The sequence below is a fragment of the Dendropsophus ebraccatus genome, chromosome 1, assembly GCF_027789765.1.
Source record: "Dendropsophus ebraccatus isolate aDenEbr1 chromosome 1, aDenEbr1.pat, whole genome shotgun sequence".
Taxonomy (NCBI): domain Eukaryota; kingdom Metazoa; phylum Chordata; class Amphibia; order Anura; family Hylidae; genus Dendropsophus; species Dendropsophus ebraccatus.
In genome coordinates, this window is record NC_091454.1 from 54075888 (window position 1) to 54100541 (window position 24654).

The following is a 24654-nucleotide window of genomic DNA, read 5'->3' on the forward strand; positions in this document are numbered from 1 at the left end:
TATTTTTCAGACATGTGAATGATGCCTAACTCTGCTCTGTCAGTCACTCTTTGGGCCTCACTATTATGCCTCTGGCCACAGGAGGCCACTTCTTCCTGTAGCACATCTTTTTTTCCCTTTTCTTTGTGTATTTTACATATTTTGGAGAGTGTTGAGCAGCCACACACACTGCACTGCCATTTTTCTCTTTTTTGATTTTTTTTTAATTTGTTTATTGGTGGTGGGGCTGGTTTATGTGCCAGGGCTGCATCAGAATATATGCCATACAGTAATAGCAGTTATAGATATAGGGATAAAATCTTCCCTTCCTCAAGCAAAGGAATCAGCACAAAAAGGTACTTGCTGGGGTTATCCAGCATTAAAATATTTTATTTATATGTGGCTGCCCTATTATACAACATGTTTACCTCTCCACATTCCCTATGTCTTCCTGCAGCATCTCTGGGCCCCCGCTGACTGCAGCCGACACCACTTCTGAGATGAACTTGTCTCTGGAGTGACAGCCCGCTCAGCCAGTCAGTGCGTTGTCCCGTTTTTCATTCAGTGATTGGCTAAGCAGGGTGTCACTGCCGAGACAAAATCGTTCATTGTTTATGCCTGGTATTGTTGTAGAGAAATCTAAAATAACATAAATAAATGATTATTGATGCCTTAATCTGAATAGAGTGAGCTAAGTAGGAAATACAGTGGTACCTTGTTTTAAGAGTAACTTGGTTTAAGAGCGTTTTGGTTTAAGAGCTCACAGTTTTTCAAAATTGTGACTTGGTTAAGGAGCATAGCTTTGGTTTAAGAGCTCCCTACGCTGGGTGGGAGGGTAAGTGGAGAAGGGGCATGGTCTGCATAACGGGGTCTACAGCCCTGTACTCTGACCCAGGAAGTCTCCCTCACCTTCCAAATCATAGCAGATCCACTTCAGGCTGGGGCTTGCATCAGGGGACAGGACTGTGGAGGTAATCTCTTCATAGCTGTGACCCCTCTCTTCCCATGAAAAGAAGGGAGACAGGGGGCGCTTCCTCGTGTAATAAAAGGTGGCCAGGTGGATGGAAAGGAGATCTGACAGGGATCCACTCACCTGGGTAGGTTGTGCGAAAATTAGGCACAACTCTAAATGCAGCATGAAAGGGTGTACTCCGCAGCTGTACTGGGGGACATCACCACCGACGGTGGGAGAAGTAAATGCAGATGTGTAGTCAACCGACTACAGGACCGAGGATCAAATCCACACCAGAATACCCCTTTCTAGATGACTCCACCATCTGGTGTGGGGGTGGAGTCATCTAGAAAGGGGTATTCTGGTGTGGATTTGATCCTCGGTCCTGTAGTCGGTTGACTACACATCTGCTTTTCCCTCTCTTCCCAGACAGAGAGTGCGGCATGTATGTGCCCACATATACCCTGCTCTTTCCTTCATGCTCCCTGCAGTCTCTGTTCGCCCTTGTGTTTCTCATCCTCTCCATTACTGTACAGTACCTTATTCTGCTGTTTCTGAATGTTTGTTTCATTTGTTTTACATGTTATTCAGAATAATAAATCCTTATTTTTGGGGCGTGGAACCAATTTTCTGCATTTCTATGATTTCTTATGGGAAAATTTGCTTTGGTTTAACAGTTGATTTGGATTACAAGCGCGGTACCGGAACGAATTATGCTTGTAATCCAAGGCACCACTGTACTATAATGTGTCTGCTTATGGGAACATACGGTTGGCACTGTTAAGTAGTCACAATCACCTGTACAATCTCTGTGCACATAATATACCTAAGTAAATACACTGGTTTAGAGATCCATCCTCAGGGGTCAATATTAAAAAATATTGTTGATGAGCTTTTAAAATGCATAGTTTACTCTAAACTCTGTTGTGGGCTTTAGAAGTGGCTTTCATAACATTGCACAAGCAATGGGGTGAGATGTAGCTGAAGACATTCCTGCAGTATTTGTCAGCTAAGAATAAAAATAGACTGTGCTTTATAGCAAGTCAGTCTCATTTATAGGAAACTGAAACATTCTAACAGGTATAGGCACTCAGGCTGCATGCTGCTCAGCACTGGGATGTATGCTGGTCAGGATGCATGCTGGTGTTAGCACTACAGCTACGTAAAAAGTATCATTAAAGGGGTAGTCTCACCTCAACTAATATAGTTATACTACTAAAGTAACATTTCTTTGCAAATACATTTATTTAGCAAACTTTCCTCCTTCTCCTGATTTGCTGCTCTTTCATTCCCATTGTTGACAACTCATTGTCTAGGTTACCGAACACCACTCTGCCTTAAAGACAGTGGTCTGGCTTGTGCATATATAGCCATAATGTAGATGTATAAGGATATGGGGGGGATTCATCAAGACCGGTGTACTTTTAGGTCGGTCTTTAATCAGGCTCCATCCCCCCTTTCCCCACGCCTCTTAGTGAATACGGCCATCCGGACTTCCGACCCTGCACGCGGCTTACTGAATCTACACCTGCTTCCAGCAGGTGTAGATTTGGATCATGACTTACGCCTTTCCCCCGCCTTGCTGTGCCCCCCTGGAGCCCCCCCGCCCGCCCATCAAGCAAGCGTGGTATATGGCAGGCGTACGCCAGGGAGAAGGGGCTAATCTGCGCCTTCTCGCTGGTGTACGCCCAATGATAAACTTCATAAATGTCCCCCATAGTGTATATATAGTGTACAATATATATATCTAGATTATAGCTATATATACATGAACCAGACCACTGCTTTTAGAGTAGAGAGGTGGTCTGTATGTAACCTAGAAAACAGGCTAAACATAAATGCCCAAATAATATAGTCCAAAAACGCACGAAGAAATATAAAGAAAAACAAAAAGATCCACAGGGATCATACGAAGTGCAGGACAATCATAAAAGTTTATAATTCGATTCTTTATTCAAACAATTACATTTAAAATATACAACAATAAATAATGAGTGAAAGCAATAAAAAACAGGGAAAATGAAACTGAACCAAATACATAAATTGGTGAGGGGACATACAAATATATTTTTATGAAATCATATATTGCACTTGCATATCAATTAATCAGGATTGCAATGACCGTGGCAATGCAGGCAGCCTCCAATAAGCAATAAATATTGTACATATAGGTAAATAGCAACAAAAGATGGGTTTGTAAACCGACAGAGTCCTATTTGAAGCTATAGTTACTCAATAAGGTAAATACACTGGTGAAAATCACCAACAAATCAAGTAATATAAGATCTAGGAGGAAGCATGCATTGCAACAGGTCCCACTCACCCACTCACCCTACGCACGTTTCGCGTGGCTCGCTTTGTCAAGGGATATGAGTAGTGGGAGAAAACCTCATCCTTTTATCCTGGGTGTAACTAATCAGAGGCGCTCTGATTAGTTACACCCAGGATAAAAGGATGAGGTTTTCTCCCACTACTCATATCCCTTGACAAAGCGAGCCACGCGAAACGTGCGTAGGGTGAGTGGGTGAGTGGGACCTGTTGCAATGCATGCTTCCTCCTAGATCTTATATTACTTGATTTGTTGGTGATTTTCACCAGTGTATTTACCTTATTGAGTAACTATAGCTTCAAATAGGACTCTGTCGGTTTACAAACCCATCTTTTGTTGCTATTTACCTATATGTACAATATTTATTGCTTATTGGAGGCTGCCTGCATTGCCACGGTCATTGCAATCCTGATTAATTGATATGCAAGTGCAATATATGATTTCATAAAAATATATTTGTATGTCCCCTCACCAATTTATGTATTTGGTTCAGTTTCATTTTCCCTGTTTTTTATTGCTTTCACTCATTATTTATTGTTGTATATTTTAAATGTAATTGTTTGAATAAAGAATCGAATTATAAACTTTTATGATTGTCCTGCACTTCGTATGATCCCTGTGGATCTTTTTGTTTTTCTAGAAAACAGGCTGTCAACAAAGGGAGGGTAAGAGCAGCATATCAGGAGAAGGAGACAAGTTTGCTAAATCAATGTATTTACAAAAAGATTTAAAAGTGCGCTACTGTTGTGTTTTGAACATACATTTTCTCCATGTCTGTCACTCAGTTTACCAATCACCATAAAAATGCTTGTTAAGGCTATGTTCACACTACGTAAAACTACGGCCGTTGCTGCCGATGGCAACAACGGCCGTAGTTTTTGCGGGGTGGAACAAGTCCTTACTTTCAATTTGATCCCGGACGGATCGTATACACATCGTATACGCTCCGGCCGGGATCCCCTACGGGGCCGCAAATAACTGACATGTCAGTTTTCTGCAGCCAGAATTCAGTGAATTCCGGCCGCAGAAAGCCCTGTCAGTTCACACAGTGACGCGAGCGGCTCCGGCCGCTTGCTTCAATGTGTGGTATGGGAAGCTCTGATGCGGGTGCACGCTGATGCGCCCGCATTAGAGCTCTGCGGCCGGAAAGATCATTCGGCCGGTACTTAAGTACTGGCCGAGATGATCCGGCCAGAGACCGGCCGGTCTCTTACGTAGTGTGAACATAGCCTAAAAATGCAACTAAAATGCAGTGTGAAAACAAGTGTGATAAATGTGTGCATATGATTGACAGAGGTACAGAAAGCCTGGAATACCATTTTAGTGCAGACTGTAGCAGACGAGAGGAAGGGCATTTTAGGAAAATAAGACAGAGGCTATCCAGGACCGTGTGGCTAAATCTGGGATGCTTGGAAAGTCTGCCATCTGGGAGCATCTAGTAAGAGATTTCTCATTCTGGCAGACTTAATAAAGCCAAGTGTTAAAGAGGCTATCCAGCCTGTGAAAACTGATGGCCTATCCTCAAGGTAAGATATCAATATCAGACTGGAGCAGGTCCAACCATGCCGATCAGCTGTCTTAATGTCTACTTGTGCTCTTCTTGTAGTAGAAGCAGTGCAGCATTGATTGCAGCATTGCCCAATTCACTTGAATGGGACAAAGCACTAGTTTCTTGCACTGCAGCTACAGATATTAGTATGGCAATAAGTATTTGACAGCTATAAGTATGGCGGTGCAAGAGCAAGACTAGTAAACATTGAAGAGAGCTCAGCTTTGCTCACTGGAAGAAGCCATATGTACTGTAGCTACTCCATTTTCCCTGCAGCAAATGGCCATCTATTCAAATGGGTTATTTAGCCTGTAAAGACTGATGACCTGTCCTCTGGATTGAAGCTGATCCAGAAATAGATGACATTTGCAAAATATTGTCAATGATTGACGCAGAATGCAGATTTTTATTTATTTTTTTAGAAATTCCGTTCACCTGAATCCACTTTGCTGAATTGTTTACTTACTGTTCACATCCAGCACAAAGATAACAAAGACTGGTAACGGGTAACTGGTAACTGGTTGTTTGTCAGGCTGGATTCACACATGCAATGTTCAGAGCCAAACATGAGGTTGTAAGGCAGAAGACATAGCAATCTTTAATTTATTCTTTTCCTTACTTTTTTTTGGATAAAAAAAACCTGCACCAATAATTGCATATGTGAATCCAGCCTTATAAAGCTGACCCAGTTCCTCATTGTTTAACATGACCCACACAGTTCCCATCACTCTTTACATCTCGACATCTATAATCAAGAACATAACTGGGCCAGTAAACCACACTTCTATTTTATCTGCTAGTTGCTCTTCCTCTATTGTAACCCTTTGGGTATCACTTCCCTCTATCTTTATTCCTAGTTGACACTTCAGCAATCCAGATAACCACTGTTCAGGAGAACAGAACATAGATGACCATAGAACCCTATAATGCATTAGGTTTAGATCCGTAGAATCATGGGATATTCTGGTTAGGAACACCTCCAATGTATTATAGCCACATGACCACGTACAATAACTCTCCTCTAATAGAGCTTTCAGTAGTTTCTAACATTTACCACAAGAGGAAGTTTTATATCATAAATTAAAGAAAAACTACCAAAAAAAATTGTTAAACCCTCAGATTAAAGGGAACCGATCGACACATATGTGCTGATTAAGCTTCCAGCAACGCTGTATAGATGTTGTAAGCAGGTCTTCTACCATATCTGGTGTTCCTTCCTTGGTAGCTTTATATCCCGGTGACTAGTCATCTGGGTGGTGTCCAGGCTACTACCAGTCACAGCTCTTTGCCTGTTCCTGCGGTCTGCAGGGGTGATTGACAGGCAAAGAGGCCCAGGAACACCAGATATGGAAGGAGACCTGCTGTCAAAATCCAGGCAGCATTGCTAGGAGCTTAATCAGTAAATTTGTGCTGATTGGTTCTCTTTAAAGCATCAGCAATCATTTATGTATGTTTTTTTTTTAAGATTTCTCTGCAACTATTATTTTCTGTAGAACTTGATTGATGGCCCCCCCCATGCTTTGTGCACTGCAGCACATACAGGGGCGTAACTAGGATTCATGGGGCCCCATAGCAAAAAACTGAATGGGGCCCCCCCTTGCCCAACATCCTCACCTGGCCCACCCAGCTGTAAGAACGAAGAAACGCTGCGTCGGGCAAGATAATTACTGTATGTGTGGACGCTCTTATGGCTGGAGGTACAAAGCTGCCTCCGGCAACGTGTTGTGAGCCCTACATGTACCCATATGGCCGCTAGTGTACTGTGCCACCATCTCCCCCTTGTGTACCCTGTCATCATCTTATCTGTTGCAGAACTACAACTCCTATTATGTGATGTAGTCCTACATATTATCCCACACACCATGCTGGGGGATGTATTCCTGCATATTACCACACACCATGCTGGGAGATGTAGTCCTGTATATTCCCACACACCATGCTGGGGGATGTAGTCCTGTATATTACCATGCACCATGCTGGGAGATGTAGTCCTGCATATTACCACACACCATGCTGAGAGATGTAGTCCTGTATATTACCACACACACACCATGCTGGGAGATGTAGTCCTGTATATTACCACACACCATGCTGGGAGATGTAGTCCTGCATATTACCACACACCATGCTGAGAGATGTAGTCCTGTATATTCCCACACACCATGCTGGGGGATGTAGTCCTGTATATTACCATGCACCATGCTGGGAGATGTAGTCCTGCATATTACCACACACCATGCTGAGAGATGTAGTCCTGTATATTACCACACACACACCATGCTGGGAGATGTAGTCCTGTATATTACCACACACCATGCTGGGAGATGTAGTCCTGCATATTACCACACACCATGCTGAGAGATGTAGTCCTGTATATTCCCACACACCATGCTGGGGGATGTAGTCCTGTATATTACCATGCACCATGCTGGGAGATGTAGTCCTGTATATTCCCACGCACTATGCTGGGAGATGTAGTCCTGTATATTACCCCACACTATGCTGGGAGATGTAGTCCTGTATATTCCCACACACCATGCTGTGAGATGTAGTCCTGTATATTCCCACACACCATGCTGGGGGATGTAGTCCTGTATATTACCACACACCATGCTGGGAGATGTAGTCCTGTATATTACCACACACACACCATGCTGGGAGATGTAGTCCTGTATATTACCACACACCGTGCTGGGAGATGTAGTCCTGTATATTACCACACAGCATGCTGGAAGATGTAGTCCTGTATATTACCACACACGCACCATGCTGGGAGATGTAGTCCTGTATATTACCACACACCATGCTGGGAGATGTAGTCCTGTATATTCCCACACACCATGCTGGGAGATGTAGTCCTGTATATTCCCACACACCATGCTGGGGGATGTAGTCCTGTATATTACCACACAGCATGCTGGGAGATGTAGTCCTGTATATTCCCACACACCATGCTGGGGGATGTAGTCCTGTATATTACCACACAGCATGCTGGGAGATGTAGTCCTGTATATTACCACACACGCACCATGCTGGGAGATGTAGTCCTGTATATTACCACACACCATGCTGGGAGATGTAGTCCTGTATATTCCCACACACCATGCTGGGAGATGTAGTCCTGTATATTACCACACAGCATGCTGGGAGATGTAGTCCTGTATATTACCACACACCATGCTGGGAGATGTAGTCCTGTATATTCCCACACACCATGCTGGGAGATGTAGTCCTGTATATTCCCACACACCATGCTGGGGGATGTAGTCCTGTATATTACCACACACCATGCTGGGAGATGTAGTCCTGTATATTACCACACACACACCATGCTGGGAGATGTAGTCCTGTATATTACCACACACACACCATGCTGGGAGATGTAGTCCTGTATATTACCACACACACACCATGCTGGGAGATGTAGTCCTGTATATTACCACACACACCATGCTGGGAGATGTAGTCCTGTATATTACCACACACCATGCTGGGAGATGTAGTCCTGTATATTACCCCACACCATGCTGGGAGATGTAGTCCTGTATATTACCCCACACCATGCTGGGAGATGTAGTCCTGTATATTACCACACACCATGCTGGGAGATGTAGTCCTGTATATTCCCACACACCATGCTGGGGGATGTAGTCCTGTATATTACCACACAGCATGCTGGGAGATGTAGTCCTGTATATTACCACACACCATGCTGGGAGATGTAGTCCTGTATATTCCCACACACCATGCTGGGAGATGTAGTCCTGCATATTACCACACACACACCATGCTGGGAGATGTAGTCCTGCATATTACCACACACCATGCTAGGATATGTAGTCCTGTATATTATCACACACAGCATGCTGGGAGATGTAGTCCTGCATATTACCACACACTATGCTGGGAGATGTAGTCCTGTATATTACCACACACCATGCTGGGAGATGTAGTCCTGCATATTACCACACACACACCATGCTGGGAGATGTAGTCCTGTATATTACCACACACCATGCTGGGGATGTAGTCCTGTATATTATCACACACCATGCTGGGAGATGTAGTCCTGTATATTACCACACACCATGCTGGGAGATGTAGTCCTGTATATTCCCACACACCATGCTGGGGGATGTAGTCCTGTATATTACCACACAGCATGCTGGGAGATGTAGTCCTGTATATTACCACACACCATGCTGGGAGATGTAGTCCTGTATATTCCCACACACCATGCTGGGAGATGTAGTCCTGCATATTACCACACACACACCATGCTGGGAGATGTAGTCCTGCATATTACCACACACCATGCTAGGATATGTAGTCCTGTATATTATCACACACAGCATGCTGGGAGATGTAGTCCTGCATATTACCACACACTATGCTGGGAGATGTAGTCCTGTATATTACCACACACCATGCTGGGAGATGTAGTCCTGCATATTACCACACACACACCATGCTGGGAGATGTAGTCCTGTATATTACCACACACCATGCTGGGGATGTAGTCCTGTATATTATCACACACCATGCTGGGAGATGTAGTCCTGTATATTATCACACACCATGCTGGGAGATGTAGTCCTGTATATTATCACACAACATGCTGGGAAATGTAGTCCTGTATATTATCACACACAGCATGCTGGGGGATGTAGTCCTGTATATTACCACACACCATGCTAGGAGATGTCGTCCTGTATATCCCCTGCTATGAACTGCCAATAGGGCATGATGGGGGTTGTAGTTCTGCAACTTGAATGTCCACAGACTGCAAAGTTACAACTCCCACCATGCACTGTTAGCAGGACATAGTGGGGGTTGTAATTTTCTGGGGGTAATCTCACCTGTCCTGGTTCCTGTTTCGTCCTCTGGTCCTGTGTGTCTGCTCTGCCCGCCTTCCTCTTCTCTCTGCTCTGGGGGGATGATGGTCTGAGTTTGGGGGGGGTGATACAGGCTGGGGGGGATTGACTCTGGGACACTGCGGGGGTGGGGATTGGCTCCAGGACAATGGGGGGGGGGGGAGTTGGCCCTGGGACACTGTGGGGAAGGGTGGGGGTGATGCTGGGACACTGGGGGGGGGGGGGGGGGGAGTTGTCCCTGGGACACTGCGGGGGAGGGGGACTTTGGGGACACTGTATGGAGGGTGGGTGCTCCTGGGGACAAACCGTGGGAGGGGGGCGGGCTGGGTCTGCTGGGGACATACTATGTGGTGGTGGGGGGGCTGGGGCTGCTGGGGACACACTATGTGAGGGGGGGGGGGCCTGGGGCTGCTGGGGACACAATATGTTGGAGGGGGGCTGGGGCCGCTATGTGGTGGTGGGGGGGGCTGGGGCCGCTGGATTAGGGTGGGGTCGCAGGACGGGAGCCACAGAGGGCACTGGACCGCCGGTCGGGGGACGCAGGAGGTACCGTACGGGGGCGGGGCCGCAAGGTATGCTGGATGGGGGCGGGGGCTGCATGTTATACTGGACAGGGGGACGCAGGGGATGCCGGACGTACGCAGGGGACGCTGACGGGGAGGGGCCTCCGGACGGGGGACGCTGGGCACATTGCAGCTGGGCATTTGCAGCACCCGGGAGGCCCGCTCAGCGGCCGGTTGCTGCAAGTGTCTGGTCAGGGGGCCCAATCCATTTCAGAATCGGGCACCGGGCCCCCTGATGCGGCGGGCCCCATAGCAACCGCTACGGTTGCTATGGCGGTAGTTCCGCCACTGAGCACATACAGTACTTCATTGCAGAACTGAGTCTCGCAATCAGAGACAATGAAACAACATAAGTGAAGGCACCACCTCTCTGCTGGCTACATGATAACTTTTAAAATGAAACCCTGACCCCCAACGCCATAAACATCTCCACTGATTGTTCTAAATCAGGTATTCAGTTAATTCAATGAAGACAACTCAGGTATGCTGAAATTCAACATTCCATATCCTTATTTCCGCTAACAGCCGAATCTTTTTACACTCCACCTCAGATTTATGTATAAATTTGTCTGAGACAAAAATGGGATTTTCCCACAGCAGCCAATCACAGCTCTGCTTTTATTTGTCAAATTGCCCTGGTAAAGTGAAAACTGAACTATGATTGGTGGTTATGGCCAAATCAGTCTGGGCTAATGGGTTGCTCTCTGATTTCACCAGATCTTACATTTGCACAGTAGCATCCCCAAGTACTGGGCTGCTGTTACTGCGCATGCGTGCGAACTGGTAAGAGCAGAGACGTGACTACTTCTCCATATATTAATATTTGCATAGTGCTAATTTGAATGTTTAATTGCAGCATAAAGAATTAGAAGATCAGCGCCAGAATCAGCAGTTCTGCCATTACAGGTACATATCAGCACATTCATGTACTTACCTGCTTCTGGTCTTCCTTAAAAATGTGTAACTGTCGTTTCTAAAAACTTTTGACATGTCAAAAGTTTATACAAAGGACAGTGACACTTTAAACTAACATGCATGTGCAGCTAGGGTGTTCTCTAGAATTATATACCATCCATGTGAATTTATTGAAACATTTTTACAAGCCTCTTGGTTGCTTAAAATCTAGCGACATCGTCATCAATCATTGTTATCAATACATTCCCCACAATGTGGTATTTACATTGTGATTTGTTGTGGAATCATCTTTGTTCATTAAAGATTGACATTTTTATGGGATGTGCAGCTATTCTTTTATTTAGTATGCACAAGCCAAAAAGACAGAAATGGCTGCACATCGTACCCATGGCTGACACGAAAGCTTATTTAGCTACATTTAAAACCAACATCAGAAGTTAGTATATAATTTGGCCAAACCATATTGCCTCATGTACCACGTGCAGGTCTTCTGATACACATGAGTCCCTAACCAAAAAACATCACTGTGCTGGTCAGCAACCACAATCCCCGCAAAACGTGTGCAAGCAGAGAAGGGGGGCCACGGAATGGCCCTGCAACCCCATTGTCACAGGACCAGACCCTAAAAGGCCCCCCAGACCCCGCAGGCGCCACCGGCGGAAAAAGTGGACGCCAAGCAGCACAAGTGTGAACAAGCTCTTACCTCTCTCCATTCCTCTGCAGGTAGAATGGGAGAATACTAGGAGATCCTCCCCTTATGTACACAGGTGCTTCCTGCTAATTTGGATCACATGGGTCTTACAAAGCACGAGTGCTAGCCACAATGAAAAAAGGGACAGAATACATAAAATATGCACAAGCCAAAAAGACAGAAATGGCTGCACATCGTACCCATGGCTGACACGAAAGCTTATTTAGCTACATTTAAAACCAACATCAGAAGTTAGTATATAATTTGGCCAAACCATATTGCCTCATGTACCATGTGCAGGTCTTCTGATACACATGAGTCCCTAACCAAAAAACATCACTGTGACGGTCAGCAACCACAATCCCCGCAAAACGTGCGCAAGCAGAGAAGGGGGGGCCACGGAATGGCCCCAAAACCCCATTGTCACAGGACCAGACCCTAAAGGGCCCCCCCGAACCCCGCAGGCGCCACCGGCGGAAAAAGTGGATGCCAAGCAACACAAGTGTGAACAAGCTCTTGCCTCTCTCCATTCCTCTGCAGGTAGAATGGGAGAATACTAGGAGATCCTCCCCTTATGTACACAGGTGCTTCCTGCTAATTTGGATCACATGGGTCTTACAAAGCACGAGTGCTAGCCACAATGAAAAAAGGGATAGAATACATAAAATATGCACAAGCCAAAAAGATAGAAATGGCTGCACATCGTACCCATGGCTGACACGAAAGCTTATTTAGCTACATTTAAAACCAACATCAGAAGTTAGTATATAATTTGGCCAAACCATATTGCCTCATGTACCACGTGCAGGTCTTCTGATACACATGAGTCCCTAACCAAAAAACATCACTGTGCCGGTCAGCAACCACAATCCCCGCAAAACAGTGACACTTTAAAGTAACATGCATGTGCAGCTAGGGTGTTCTCTAGAATTATATACCATCCATGTGAATTTATTGAAAAAATTTTACAAACCTCTTGGTTGCTTAAAATCTAGCGACATCGTCATCAATCATTGTTATCAATACATTCCCCACAATGTGGTATTTACATTGTGATTTGTTGTGGAATCATCTTTGTTCATTAAAGATTGACATTTTTATGGGATGTGCAGCTATTCTTTTGTTTAGTGCTTGCTTGTAGCATTCTTAGGCTTCATTCACACGCCCGCAAAATTTGTCCGTAATGGCGGATCCGCATTTACGGACAAAATTAGAACACATTGATTTCACACATCCACATTTTTTGCGGACCCATGAAAAAGCAGTGATCCGTGCCGCAAAAAAGGAGAGGTCCTAGTTTGGACCCACAATTGTGGCAGAGGTCACTGTCTAGAATGAAGTGGTCCGTGAACTGCGGACCACTAAGAAGACACAAAGGGAGGCATTTATTAAGTCCGGCGTTTTTTACGCCGGACGTAAAAATGCCCCCGCAGCTCCGGCGCTACGGAGATTTATGTAGAGGCGGACTTCCTGGGCACACTATCACTGAGTTCAAGTTCCAGGGCGTCCAACAGGCCCTGAGCAAACGGACACTGCCAAAAGAGGTGCAAAGATGTTTCCTCCACGAAGGGGCACCGGGGGGCAGTACCGCGTGTTGCACAGGTTGTGGGCATACATGAATGACCTCAAAGGCAGTCCCCCTATGCCTGTGCTGCAGTTACAAGAGGCCAGTGTCCTGCATACTTGCAGAATGAGGAGGAAGAGGAGACCTATATATATATATGGACTTTATATATCAGAGAGGAGTGTCTACACTAAATCCTGCCGGGAATTACATAGTAACATAGTAAATAAGGTTGAAAGAAGACAAGAGTCCATCAGGTTCAACCTAGGGAAACCCTTCTGTATTGATCGAGGGGAAGGCAAAAACCCCCACGAGGCAGACGACAATTGCCCCACCACAGGGAGAAAACTCCCCCCGACTCCAATGGCAACCAGAATAATCTCTGGATCAACGTATCACCGGAAATCTAATGCCCATAACTTGTATTATTATATTTTTCAGGCCTACCTTGAACTTATTTAATGAATCAGCCATAACAACATCATGTGGCAGAGAGTTCCACAGTCTTACCGCTCGTACAGTAAAGAATCTGCATCAATGCTGATGATGAAATCTTCTTTCCTCTAGATGTAGAGGATGCCCCCTTGTCATGGTTACAGACCTAGGAGTAAAAAGATCACTACAAAGATCTCTGTACTTTCCATTCATATATTTGTACATTGTGATCAGATCGCCCCTAAGACGTCTTTTTTCTAGTGTAAATAACCCCAAGCTTACCTACAGGGGGATTACCTACATTGGGGATGCTACCTAAGATTGGGCTAACTACCAGAATGACTACAGGGGGATGTCTATATGATGGATACCATAGATACAGGGGGATAGCTACATGGGCGATACTACCTAGTGGAGGGCCTACCTGCACAGAGAGGTCTAAATTTTATATGGATGCACTGAGTGGGACAAACAGAACAGACACATAGGAAACTAACTACTATATGTTGTCACATAAGGGTCCCAACTACTATAAGAAAGCATAGAGAGAGAGGGCCTTACTACTATATGGGAGCACAGAAGGAAACCAACTACTATATTGGGACATGGAGGGGACCTAACTACTATATGGGGGCACAGGGGGACCAAATGCTATATTGGGGCATACAGGGAACTTAACTACTATATAGGGGCACAGGGGGGGCAAATGCTATATTGGGGCATACAGGGAACTTAACTACTATTCAGGGGCACAGAAGGTACCTAATACTATATGTGCTGGAGCAAGGAACCTAAAATGTTTTCTTAGGCAGAGTCATGGCCCAGGCCAGATAAAAAAGAAAAAGAAATGTGAATGACTCAGATAAGAAAAGGTGTCACCTGTGAGTCATGGATATAAGTGCTCTGTCACCATTTGTACGGTCTGCAGAACCTGTGCAAAACTGGTATGTATCAATATATGGTATATTGGCGGACATTGGTCCTTGTATGCTATAGGGTTTTATTTAGTAATATGGTGGTAATAGATGTGGTCTAATGATGGTATTATTGTCCCTTGTATGATTGGGAATACTGGTCTTGGTATAATGGACTTCGCAGCAACTAACCCACTGTAATGTAAAGTAGCAGTGTAGTGGATACAATTTGAGCAAATGTCTTCCACATGCTGCAAAACTGATGGATGAGCTATCCACAGAATAGCTCCTCAGTCACTGATCAGCGGGCTGAGGCAAGGTTTTTTGGTGAGTTTTTTTGTTTTACCTAATCAGAAACTAAACTATTAGTCTGGGCTGCAATGTGATCAGTATTACCAGGCTGTCAGGTGGTAATAATAAATAATATAATAAAGAAAGACTGTTACAAAACCATGCTTTTCCAGCTGCAGTTTATCAAGCTCAATCTAAAAAGATGAAAACCGAATGCGCCTTTTTACAATGCTTTTTCTCGGCAGTTCTCCAGGGTGCGTTCACACATACAGGAACCGCAGCAGATTTGAAGTTGTAGATTTGCTTTAAGGGTACAAACCCACACACCGTATACACAGCAGATACGCAGCAAAAACGCTGCAGATTTGAAGCAGATTTGGTGGTGCAGATTTGATGCTGTGTCCAGTTATTTAGATCTAATCTGCTGCGTATTTGTTGCGTGTTTGTTGCGTATTTGCTGCGTATAAATGGGGGGGCTCTCCAGCAGCCACAGCCCGCACAGCTCTGGGAGTCCGGTCGTGACATCACCATGTTATCCAGGAAGTGAAGCCTTGATGCATTTGTAAGTGCAGGGAAAAAAGCACTTATAAGAATCTCCTGTAATAAGTGTATATTGGGGATCTGTATAACTTTTGGGGGGAATACAATACTTTAATAAAAAATTTCTACTTTAACCTCTTAAGGACATATGACGTACCCGACCCCTCTCTGAACCGCCGCGATCTCGGGTGCCGCGTGTAGCCCGGGATCGCGGCTATTAGCAGGCACGGTGTGATCGCCGTGTCCGCTAATCAGGTAATCGGAGGCAGCTATCAAAGTTAACAGCTGCCTCCGATTACCGGCTGCAGGGCTTCTAGTATATGTGTAAAAAAAAAAAAAAGTATTGTTATTAGTAAAAAGCCCCCTCCCCTAATAAAAGTTTGAATCACCCCCCTTTTCCCAGGTTTTAAATAAAAGTAAATAAATAAATAAATAAATAAACAAACATGATTGGTATCGCCGCGTGCGTAATCGCCCAAACTATTAATTAATCACATTCCTGATCTCGCACGTTAAACGGCGTCAGCGCAAAAAAATCCCAAAGTGCAAAATTGTGCATTTTTGGTTGCATCAAATCCAGAAAAAATGTAATAAAAAGCGATCAAAAAGTCGTATATGCGCAATCAAGGTACCGATAGAAAGTAAACATCATGGCGCAAAAAATGACACCTCATACAGCCCCATAGACCAAAGGATAAAAGCGCTATAAGCCTGGGAATGGAGCGATTTTAAGGAACATATATTTGTTAACAATGGTTTGAATTTTTTACAGCCCATCAGATACAATATAAGTTATACATGTTATATATCGTTTTAATCGTAACGACTTGAGGAACATGCACAACAAGTCAGTTTTACCCCAGGGTGAATGGCGTAAAAACACATTCCCCCCAAATAAAAGAAATGTGTTTTTTTTTCAATATCACCACACTTTGAATTTTTTTCTGGTTTCACAGTGTACTTTATGCAAAAATTCAGCCTGTCATTGCAAAGTACAATTAGTGACGCAAAAAATAAGGGCTCATATGGGTTTCTAGGTGGAAAAATGCAAGTGCTATGGCCTTCTAAACACAAGGAGGAAAAAACTAAAATGCAGAAACGAAAATTGGCCCTGTCCTTAAAGGGTTAATATACAATGTGGACGTCACACCATAGTGATCAACACCCTAGTATATTAACAGTATGCTGCAAAAAGGCAAGTCTGTACTGCCAGCTTATCTATGACATGGGGAAAAAACAACATTAAAACAGAATAAAAATAAAGTAGAAGAAAAATAAAATGTCATTGATTGCCAGTGTATTGCAGGCGAGTTGCTCTTTGCCGGAGTGGGCGCCTCATAGTGGGCACCCAGGAGCACTGCACTCCTCCTGTAACGAGCTCTGTTTACCGTGCCTCGTGCGCTGTGGTCGGGGCGGGGTTACAGACTCAGGGACTTCCCCGTCCTCGCTCAGTTTCTAAACAGCCTGATTTCCCAGAAATGATGCCGCGCTGTGACATCTCCGGCGGCCAATAGGGGCGCCCTACATTCTCGGGGCGGGGCCACTCAGCAATATACCTGGGGATTCCGCAGCGGTATCTATACAGAGTTGTTCAGTGACTCTTCTAAGTACTTGGTCTTACAAGGGACTTGCAGGATCTCTCCTTTGCCCGGGCTCAGCCTTCTTTATTACATTTCTGTGCACGGAGGATCACTCTCATCAGGTAATGCACTGACTTCTAGATACTCCTATAGCCATTAGGACTGCAGGGTGCAGCCATGGAATAATATATTATTACCTATAGAAATATTATGGTGTTGTCTGTATAGCATTGTATTATGCCTTGTGTCTGCTCGGCAAGTTCTCATTCATATAACACACGCTTCCCTCTGAGCTGTGCCGGTTCTGGATAGTCAGGGCTGTAAATGCTTTACTATCTACTTGTATCAGACCTATTAGACCTGCAGGCTGTAGCTCTTCTGTACATTACATTGCATTGCATACACTATTGTGCAGGCAGCAGCTCCATACAATACGCTGCACAAGGAAGTTCACTGTCAAAAAAACAAAGCAAATTGTTATAAAGTGGGCGGGGAGCGGTAATGTGAGGCAGCTGCCAGCAGATGGCGCTGGTGCTCTTGCTAAAGCCCACAGTGCACAGTTATATTGAGAGGCTGGATACAGTACTAAGTATAAGAAAATGCCTATTACAGCAGAACATGTAGATTAGAAGAAAGCAGATGTTACAGGCGATCTAGTGGTGTCTGCAAGGTTTGCACAATGCTTACATGTGGACTGGTGCAGCAACATTTATACAAGTTTGCAGAAAAAAGAATAGAAATATTACACACATACAATAGAGATGCATTATTATATTTTATGCACTTAGAATTCTTCATCCTGTGGTTTTTACTTTGTTGCAAAACTATAACTCCCATCATGCCGTAATAAATATATACTATGGTAATGTACTTGCTATGGTTGGGGGCGGCTTACTCATCAAACATACTGTATTTCATGTCTGAACTAATAGCAAGTTAGAAAGAGATGTTAAGGATTTATTAGGTGCTTTTCGGCTGAACTCGACTTGGCGGCAAAAAAGTCTCTGTCACAAGTTCGTGCCCTTTAAGGAAACAGAAATGAGGCGGAGCTGATTTATCTGACTTCCAGTGTAACAACTGGCAGGTCTGGCTTTAGTTGTAGTGGTATCAGATTACAGTGCTGGGGATTGCATAGAGCTCTAGGAAAAGTAGAGCTGGCTGCCATGGCCAGGCTACAGTCACTCACATTACCACCATATGAACAGTGTGTATGTGTGACCCTGTTTCCTAATGTAAAGCCAGTTCATTGCATTCAGTCGATGAGAGTCATAAGCATATTAATGCATTTAGTCATCTACTAGAAAAAAAAATTCATAAAAAGTTTAAATTTTAGTTGCTTTAGTATGCTTTAGGCCAGGGATGGGGAACCTTCAGCCCTCCAGATGTTGCAAAACTACAATTCCCATCATGCCTGGGAAGCTAAAGCTTTTGCTGCCCAGGCATAATTGGAATTGTAGTTTTGCAACAGCTGAAGGGCTGAAGATTCCCCATCCCTGCTTTAGGCTGTGTTCACACATGGTGCATTGGTTGCAGAAATGTCTGCAGTGCTTCCATTACTTCTAAATGAGCCTATTCAGTCATGAAACTCCTTGCCTGTCTGTTGCACACACTATATGCAGCGGGTGGGAGTGACGTTAATAGCAGTGTTAGGTGGAAACCTTTAGTATTACATGTGCAATGTATTGGAATGACAGCTCTGTGTAGCTCTGACCTTTGTCATATTTGTCTTTCCGCAGAAAAATGCCAGTGACACGTTTAAGGATGAGACCTTGGCTGGAACAGCAGATAGCATCCAAGAAAATCCCTGGTCTTTCATGGATAAACGAGGTAGCGTATTTATTTGGGACTTCATGTGGTTTTGTATACTTCTCTTACAATATGATTGAGTGTGATCTACTTCTACAACCAACTTAGTCTGATTTCTGATTCCTGCAGAATGAGGGAACGTTCCAGATCCCCTGGAAGCATGCTGCACGTCACGGCTGGGATATTGAAACGGACGCCTGTCTATTCCGCAGTTGGGCTATGCATACTGGTATGTTCAAAGTGTATGTTTACCAGGGATTACAGACGTACATTGCTCTATTGCAGTATTTATCCTTATAACTTTTTTTATTTGATTGGATGATTGATTGAGACACTAAAACAGAGGTCAAGTTTAAAATTATTGAAACTGGGAAATAGTCCATTCAGAATTTATTGACTTTGTAACATACAATCAGATGACTTTTCTATAAGACTAAGGGGGAGATTTATCAAACTGGTGTAAAGTAGAATTGTCTTAGTTGCCCCTAGCAACCAATCAGATTCTACTTTTCATTCCTTACAGATTCTTTGAAAAATAAAAGGTGGAATCTGATTGGTTGCTAGGGGCAACTAAGACAATTCTACTTAACACCAGTTTGATCTTCCCTTGGATGTATTGGCCTCCAATCTTGGGATAGGTGGAGGTTGCATTGGTTGGACCAGTCAGCTAGATATCCCCTATCGTGTAGGTAGAGAACATCATTGGATCTTGGAATAATCCCTTTAAGGCTAGCATTTGGACTGGTGTAACTATACCTTAAAGTGTATGTCCACTGAATATGGTCTGTCTGGGAAAGTATGAAAGCAGCCTATCATGGCATTTAGGCCCCATGACTCTTTTAAATGCTTAGTTTGGAGATCTCTGAGCTATGTTTGCCATGCTGTCATAGAAATACATAGACTGTTGAATGCAGTAGGCATGCCTGTTAACATCTCAATATATAAGTAATAGTAGATCTACATTATAACTGCTATCAAAGTCTGTGTTTAGCTTCCTAAAGTTTCGGTTCTGTATTCCTACAGGAAAGTTTAAAGTTGGTGAGAAGGAGCCTGATCCAAAGACCTGGAAAGCAAACTTCCGCTGTGCAATGAATTCTCTACCTGATATTGAAGAAGTGAAGAATAAAAGTATACATAAAGGCTCAAGTGCGGTTAGAGTCTACAAGATGCTGCCCATTCAGATAAAGCCAGATAAAAAAGGTAACATGGAGAGACAGAAATTGTGACAGTGTGCATGTTGTTCCTGTGTAAGTTTATCATGCCCTCTGTATGATTGTAGTAAGTTAAGCTTTGTCTTTTCTTTACAGAACGCAAATCCAAATCCTCAAAAGATTCCAAGAACAGACTAAAGAAAAAGGTACGTGCTCTACCGTACGCTGAGAGATAGCTTGCAGCTAAATATATTTGCATGATATTTGGGTATAAAAAAAAAACAAACTTGTGGATAAATGAGACATACTTATTGTTTTGCAGACTGAGAGCACATCTGCAGATGAGGTGGAAGAAGCTGTGAAGAACTGTCAACTCCCAGACGACCACAACAGCTACACAGCAAATTTATATTCATCACAGGAAATCGACATCGCAAGCGCGGAAATCATAGGTATCTTCACAATGACTTTTTTTTTCTTTCGTAGAGACATACCAGCAGCATTTGCTATTCAAGAACATGGGAATGACAAATTTACATATTTTTAGGATGTAATATCATTTTTATGTGGGTGTTTCTTGCAGCCATGAATGAATGCGAAGTTACAAGCAGTATACCTGAATGGAAAGATCCAATCGATGTGCCCTTGCCAGACAGCACAAATGATATGTACCCTCTACAGGTGTCACCCCTGTCCTCTGATGGTAAGTCATAATCCTAACATTGTTCTTTTTTTTGTTTGTGATACAACTCTAACATTTGAAGAAACACGTAATGAGGCTGGTTTCAGACGAGTGTATTACTGCTCAAAGTCCTGGCCTGACCTTAAAAGTGATTATCATGGACCCCTATGATGCCTTCAGCTCAGGTCATTAGATCTGCTGTTTGAGTTAGCAGGATAATATGGGAGCAAAAATGTGAGTGTAGTACACTTGTCTGAAACCAGACTTATACTAAATCTTCACCCTTCACGTTAAACCTTATTTACATCAGAGTTTTAGGGTTCCTTTACATGCAGAGATCTGACTGATTTTTGAAGCCAAAGCCAGGAACATACTGTAAACAGAGAACAGGTCATAAAGGAAAGACTGAGGGGGAGATTTATCAAACTGGTGTAAAGTAGAATTGTCTTAGTTGTCCCTAGCAACCAATCAGATTCCACTTTTTATTCCTCACGGAATCTTTGAAAAATGAAAAGTAGAATCTGATTGGTTGCTAGGGGCAACTAAGCCAATTATACTTTACACCAGTTTGATAAATCTCCCCCTCAGATTTCTCCTCTTTTCTAATCCATTTCTGGCTTTGGCTTCAAATATCTGTCAGATAAATCTCTCTGTGTAAAAGCACCCTAAAATAAGGGGTATCCAAACTGGAGACATGAGTGGTGCTATTTCTGGAAAAAGGAAGCCATGGTTTTTGAAGCATTGATAACATAGTTCTGGCCATGTTATAATAGTTGTTTGCAGTAAAGCAGTAGTCTGAAGTGTTAATGTGTTGATTTTTTTCTGCAGCTGAGGAGGATGAAACTACCGCTGAAGAACTTTACAGGGTAAGAGGCTTTTATTGTGCAGGCACTAAGCAAATGTCAGAATTTTTTTTTATATTTGCTCATTTTTATGTTTTCCGCCATTGATATATGTGTTACTGTTTTCTGACAGATGTTAGAACCTGTTTGGCAGCAGACACACATAGATGGCAAAGGATATTTCACCAATGAATCTGGAACTCAGAACTTTCTTTTACACGATTACTCCTTTTTTGATACCATGAAGTTGTCGCCAGGTATGTTGTTCCCTTTATTCGATTACACATTATTGCATAGAAAGTTGGGCCAAACATACCATAAGGATGCAACAGGGCACTAAAATGATGAAAGTTCCTTTTCTGTCCTGTATAAAAACAGAATTTAGATGGATCCTGTTTTTGTAACACATAAGTCAATGGCAGCAGGATGCGACAGAATAAGCATTCTGTTGCATCCTGTTTTAATGGGACCTTTTTTTTTTAAATGTGGTATGAACAGGGCCTTAGTCAAAGGGAAATAGTTAAACAGGGATAATGGTATATTTTTTGGATATGGGGGGTCAGGGTGCATAGTAGGCCTTGCTCTGGAGGACCTAGTTGATCCATATGTTATAAAGTTGACAGGGGTGTCAAACTCGCGGCCCTCTAGTCGTTGTCATACTGCTATTCCCATCATGCCTGGACAACCAAAGCTTTGGATGTCCAGGCATAATGGGAATTGTAGTTTTGCAAGTTGCAACAGCTGAAGGGACGCAGTTTGACTCTTTTTAGAGTTTTTGCCTCATTTTACCTGCTGTCAGATGCTTGGAGTCAACCCCTACAACCAACTAGTCCCTTAGGCAGCCTTCAGCAAGACAGGAATTGTCCAAACCAGACAGCGTCTATAGGGATATCTCCACATGGCTTATTTGCAGCAGAAATGTCTTTGACTGAATATACTTTTCACTGATCTCAGGGGGGTTGTAATGGTGGCAAGCACATGAACGTCTGTAAACACCATCCAGATAAATTGCAGAGTCAAGTAAATGTTTGCAACAGATCTGCCGCATGTGCATTTACCTTAAAGAAACAGTTTTTTATCTGAATACCACCCCCCCCCACCGCGTTGTGCGCTAGCTAACCACGGGTGATCGGTGTCCCGCAGCACAGTTTCGTTCCAGTCCCGCGGCGCCATTCAAATCCGGTGCACGCTCATGTGACCCGCCCCTGTGACCCCTCTTCTGTCTCCCTTGAGAATGCATTGGAAAGCGCGACTTCCAGCGTTCAATCACAGGAGAAAAGGGGTCACAGGAGCGCGTTGGCAGATTTAAAAAAATTGTGAACTGCTACTTTAAAAATGATTGGACTAGTGGTATAAAGATTTCTCTTTTTTATGTTTCTTTCATGAGTGTAAACCTTTTTTTTTCTACTTCTCTTAGAATTCGAAGTCCGGGTCACTACAGAAATGAAGCCGAGATCTGATTTTAGTTTGCACGAATTAACGTCGGCCATTACTTGCTGATCGCGAGCTTTATCCTGCTCTAACAGAAACTGTGCAATGCAATCCAGATGTTTAGGTGTGTTTTGCCTTCACAAGTGAGCCATAGACATCCTGTCATCAGGCAGAATGAGCCAGTGCAGAATGCAAGTCTAAAACTGTGGCTCCAGAAGCCTAGGAGTGCCAGTGGGCACAGACTTATGTCCGGAAGGGAATTGAAGCCACTCATGAAGCAAGTGTTTATTTTCAGGGAGAACTTGAATTCAGGGAACTTTTCACTACATTTGTTCTGGCTTTGTGTCTTCATGGTAGAGAGATGATGCTGTGAGCAGAAGTAGCAACTACAATGTCACAATTTCATTAATGCAATGTTCACTTTATAGCCAGTTGGAAACTGCTATGTATCTGATTTCATGTCTGCCATCACAGACTGCAATGACAACCTGCCAGCACTATGTAGTAAGCAAGGGATCCCCTCGGCTACCACCTCTAAGTCTGTGAAATGTACAGAATCCCAAAGGGCTCCGGTGAAGATGAAAGAAAGGATTATGACTGATCATGAGGGGATTCCTAGGGGCAGGACTTTGTTACACAACACAATCATTCACAGCCAGACAGCATTTTTCAGATATAGGTCACATAGTAAAGCTTCCTAAACAATAAGTTGTTAGGATCAATCATTATTTATTTTAAATATAACTTAAAAGCATAAGGCCGAAGTTTGATAAACTTGCTGGCTTATACATTCCTGTGAAACTGTGAAACCATTGATATGGCCACTAAAGAAAAGGAGACAGTGTGGCCACTGTGTGAAGCTCAGAATTAGAGATTAGCAAAAAAAATAAATAAATAACATGATAAATTTATATTTAGGGTCCCTTCTAATACCATGTACAGGTAACATACTGTATGTGAGGATTGCATAAGAATATCTAGTGAATCCTAGACGTTTCACATATAGTAGAGAACATGAAAACCTTGGTTGTTTTATGTAAAGAAAGATTGTTTTACTCTGTATATACTATATAGTTACTGAAATAGTTTTATTTTAAACTGGTTGAAGACAATGTAAATGGCAATGTTAATGCTCCAGAATGTATTCATCTATGTTAGTCCACTTTTTTGTAAACGTTTCCAATGCAAACACATTGTGGCATTTATTGTAGGTATACTCCTGTCTTTCCTTATGTTAAGTAGGAGAGGCTACCACTGAAGACAACGTGTATATAAATGTAGAAAGTATGTGTCCTAGTGTGTAAATATTTGTTGTGTTTGTGTGTTTGATATAATAAATTTATATTTACACTGTGAATGAGTATTTTATGACTTTAAATCTGGGGTATTATATAGCTAAGATTACTCCCTTTCGAAAAAGACTACAAAATACTTTCATGCTACTGTGAACAGTACTTTCCCCTATCTTCCTGTTCACAGGGTGATTCTTTATTTATTTTCTGATGGAACTTAATGAAAAGTGACATGACTTTGCAACATCCTGTTATCTGTGTGTACGGGATCTAT

The 24654-nt window shown here is 43.3% G+C and overlaps 2 protein-coding genes across 2 annotated transcripts in view; one reads left to right on the top strand and one right to left on the bottom strand.

The window, feature by feature from the left end:
* Positions 1–24654, bottom strand: part of ACSL6 (acyl-CoA synthetase long chain family member 6) — a 265818-nt gene that overhangs the window by 235217 nt on the left and 5947 nt on the right. The gene's annotated exons all lie outside the window — the stretch shown is intronic.
* On the top strand, positions 17158–24445 carry IRF1 (interferon regulatory factor 1). Its single transcript, XM_069970819.1, has 10 exons — positions 17158–17298; positions 18913–19003; positions 19112–19211; positions 20006–20182; positions 20290–20339; positions 20456–20585; positions 20717–20836; positions 21644–21681; positions 21791–21914; positions 23075–24445. Exons 2-10 carry the CDS (start codon positions 18917–18919, stop codon positions 23155–23157), a joined length of 909 nt encoding a protein of 302 aa, XP_069826920.1. The 5' UTR covers positions 17158–17298; positions 18913–18916; the 3' UTR covers positions 23158–24445.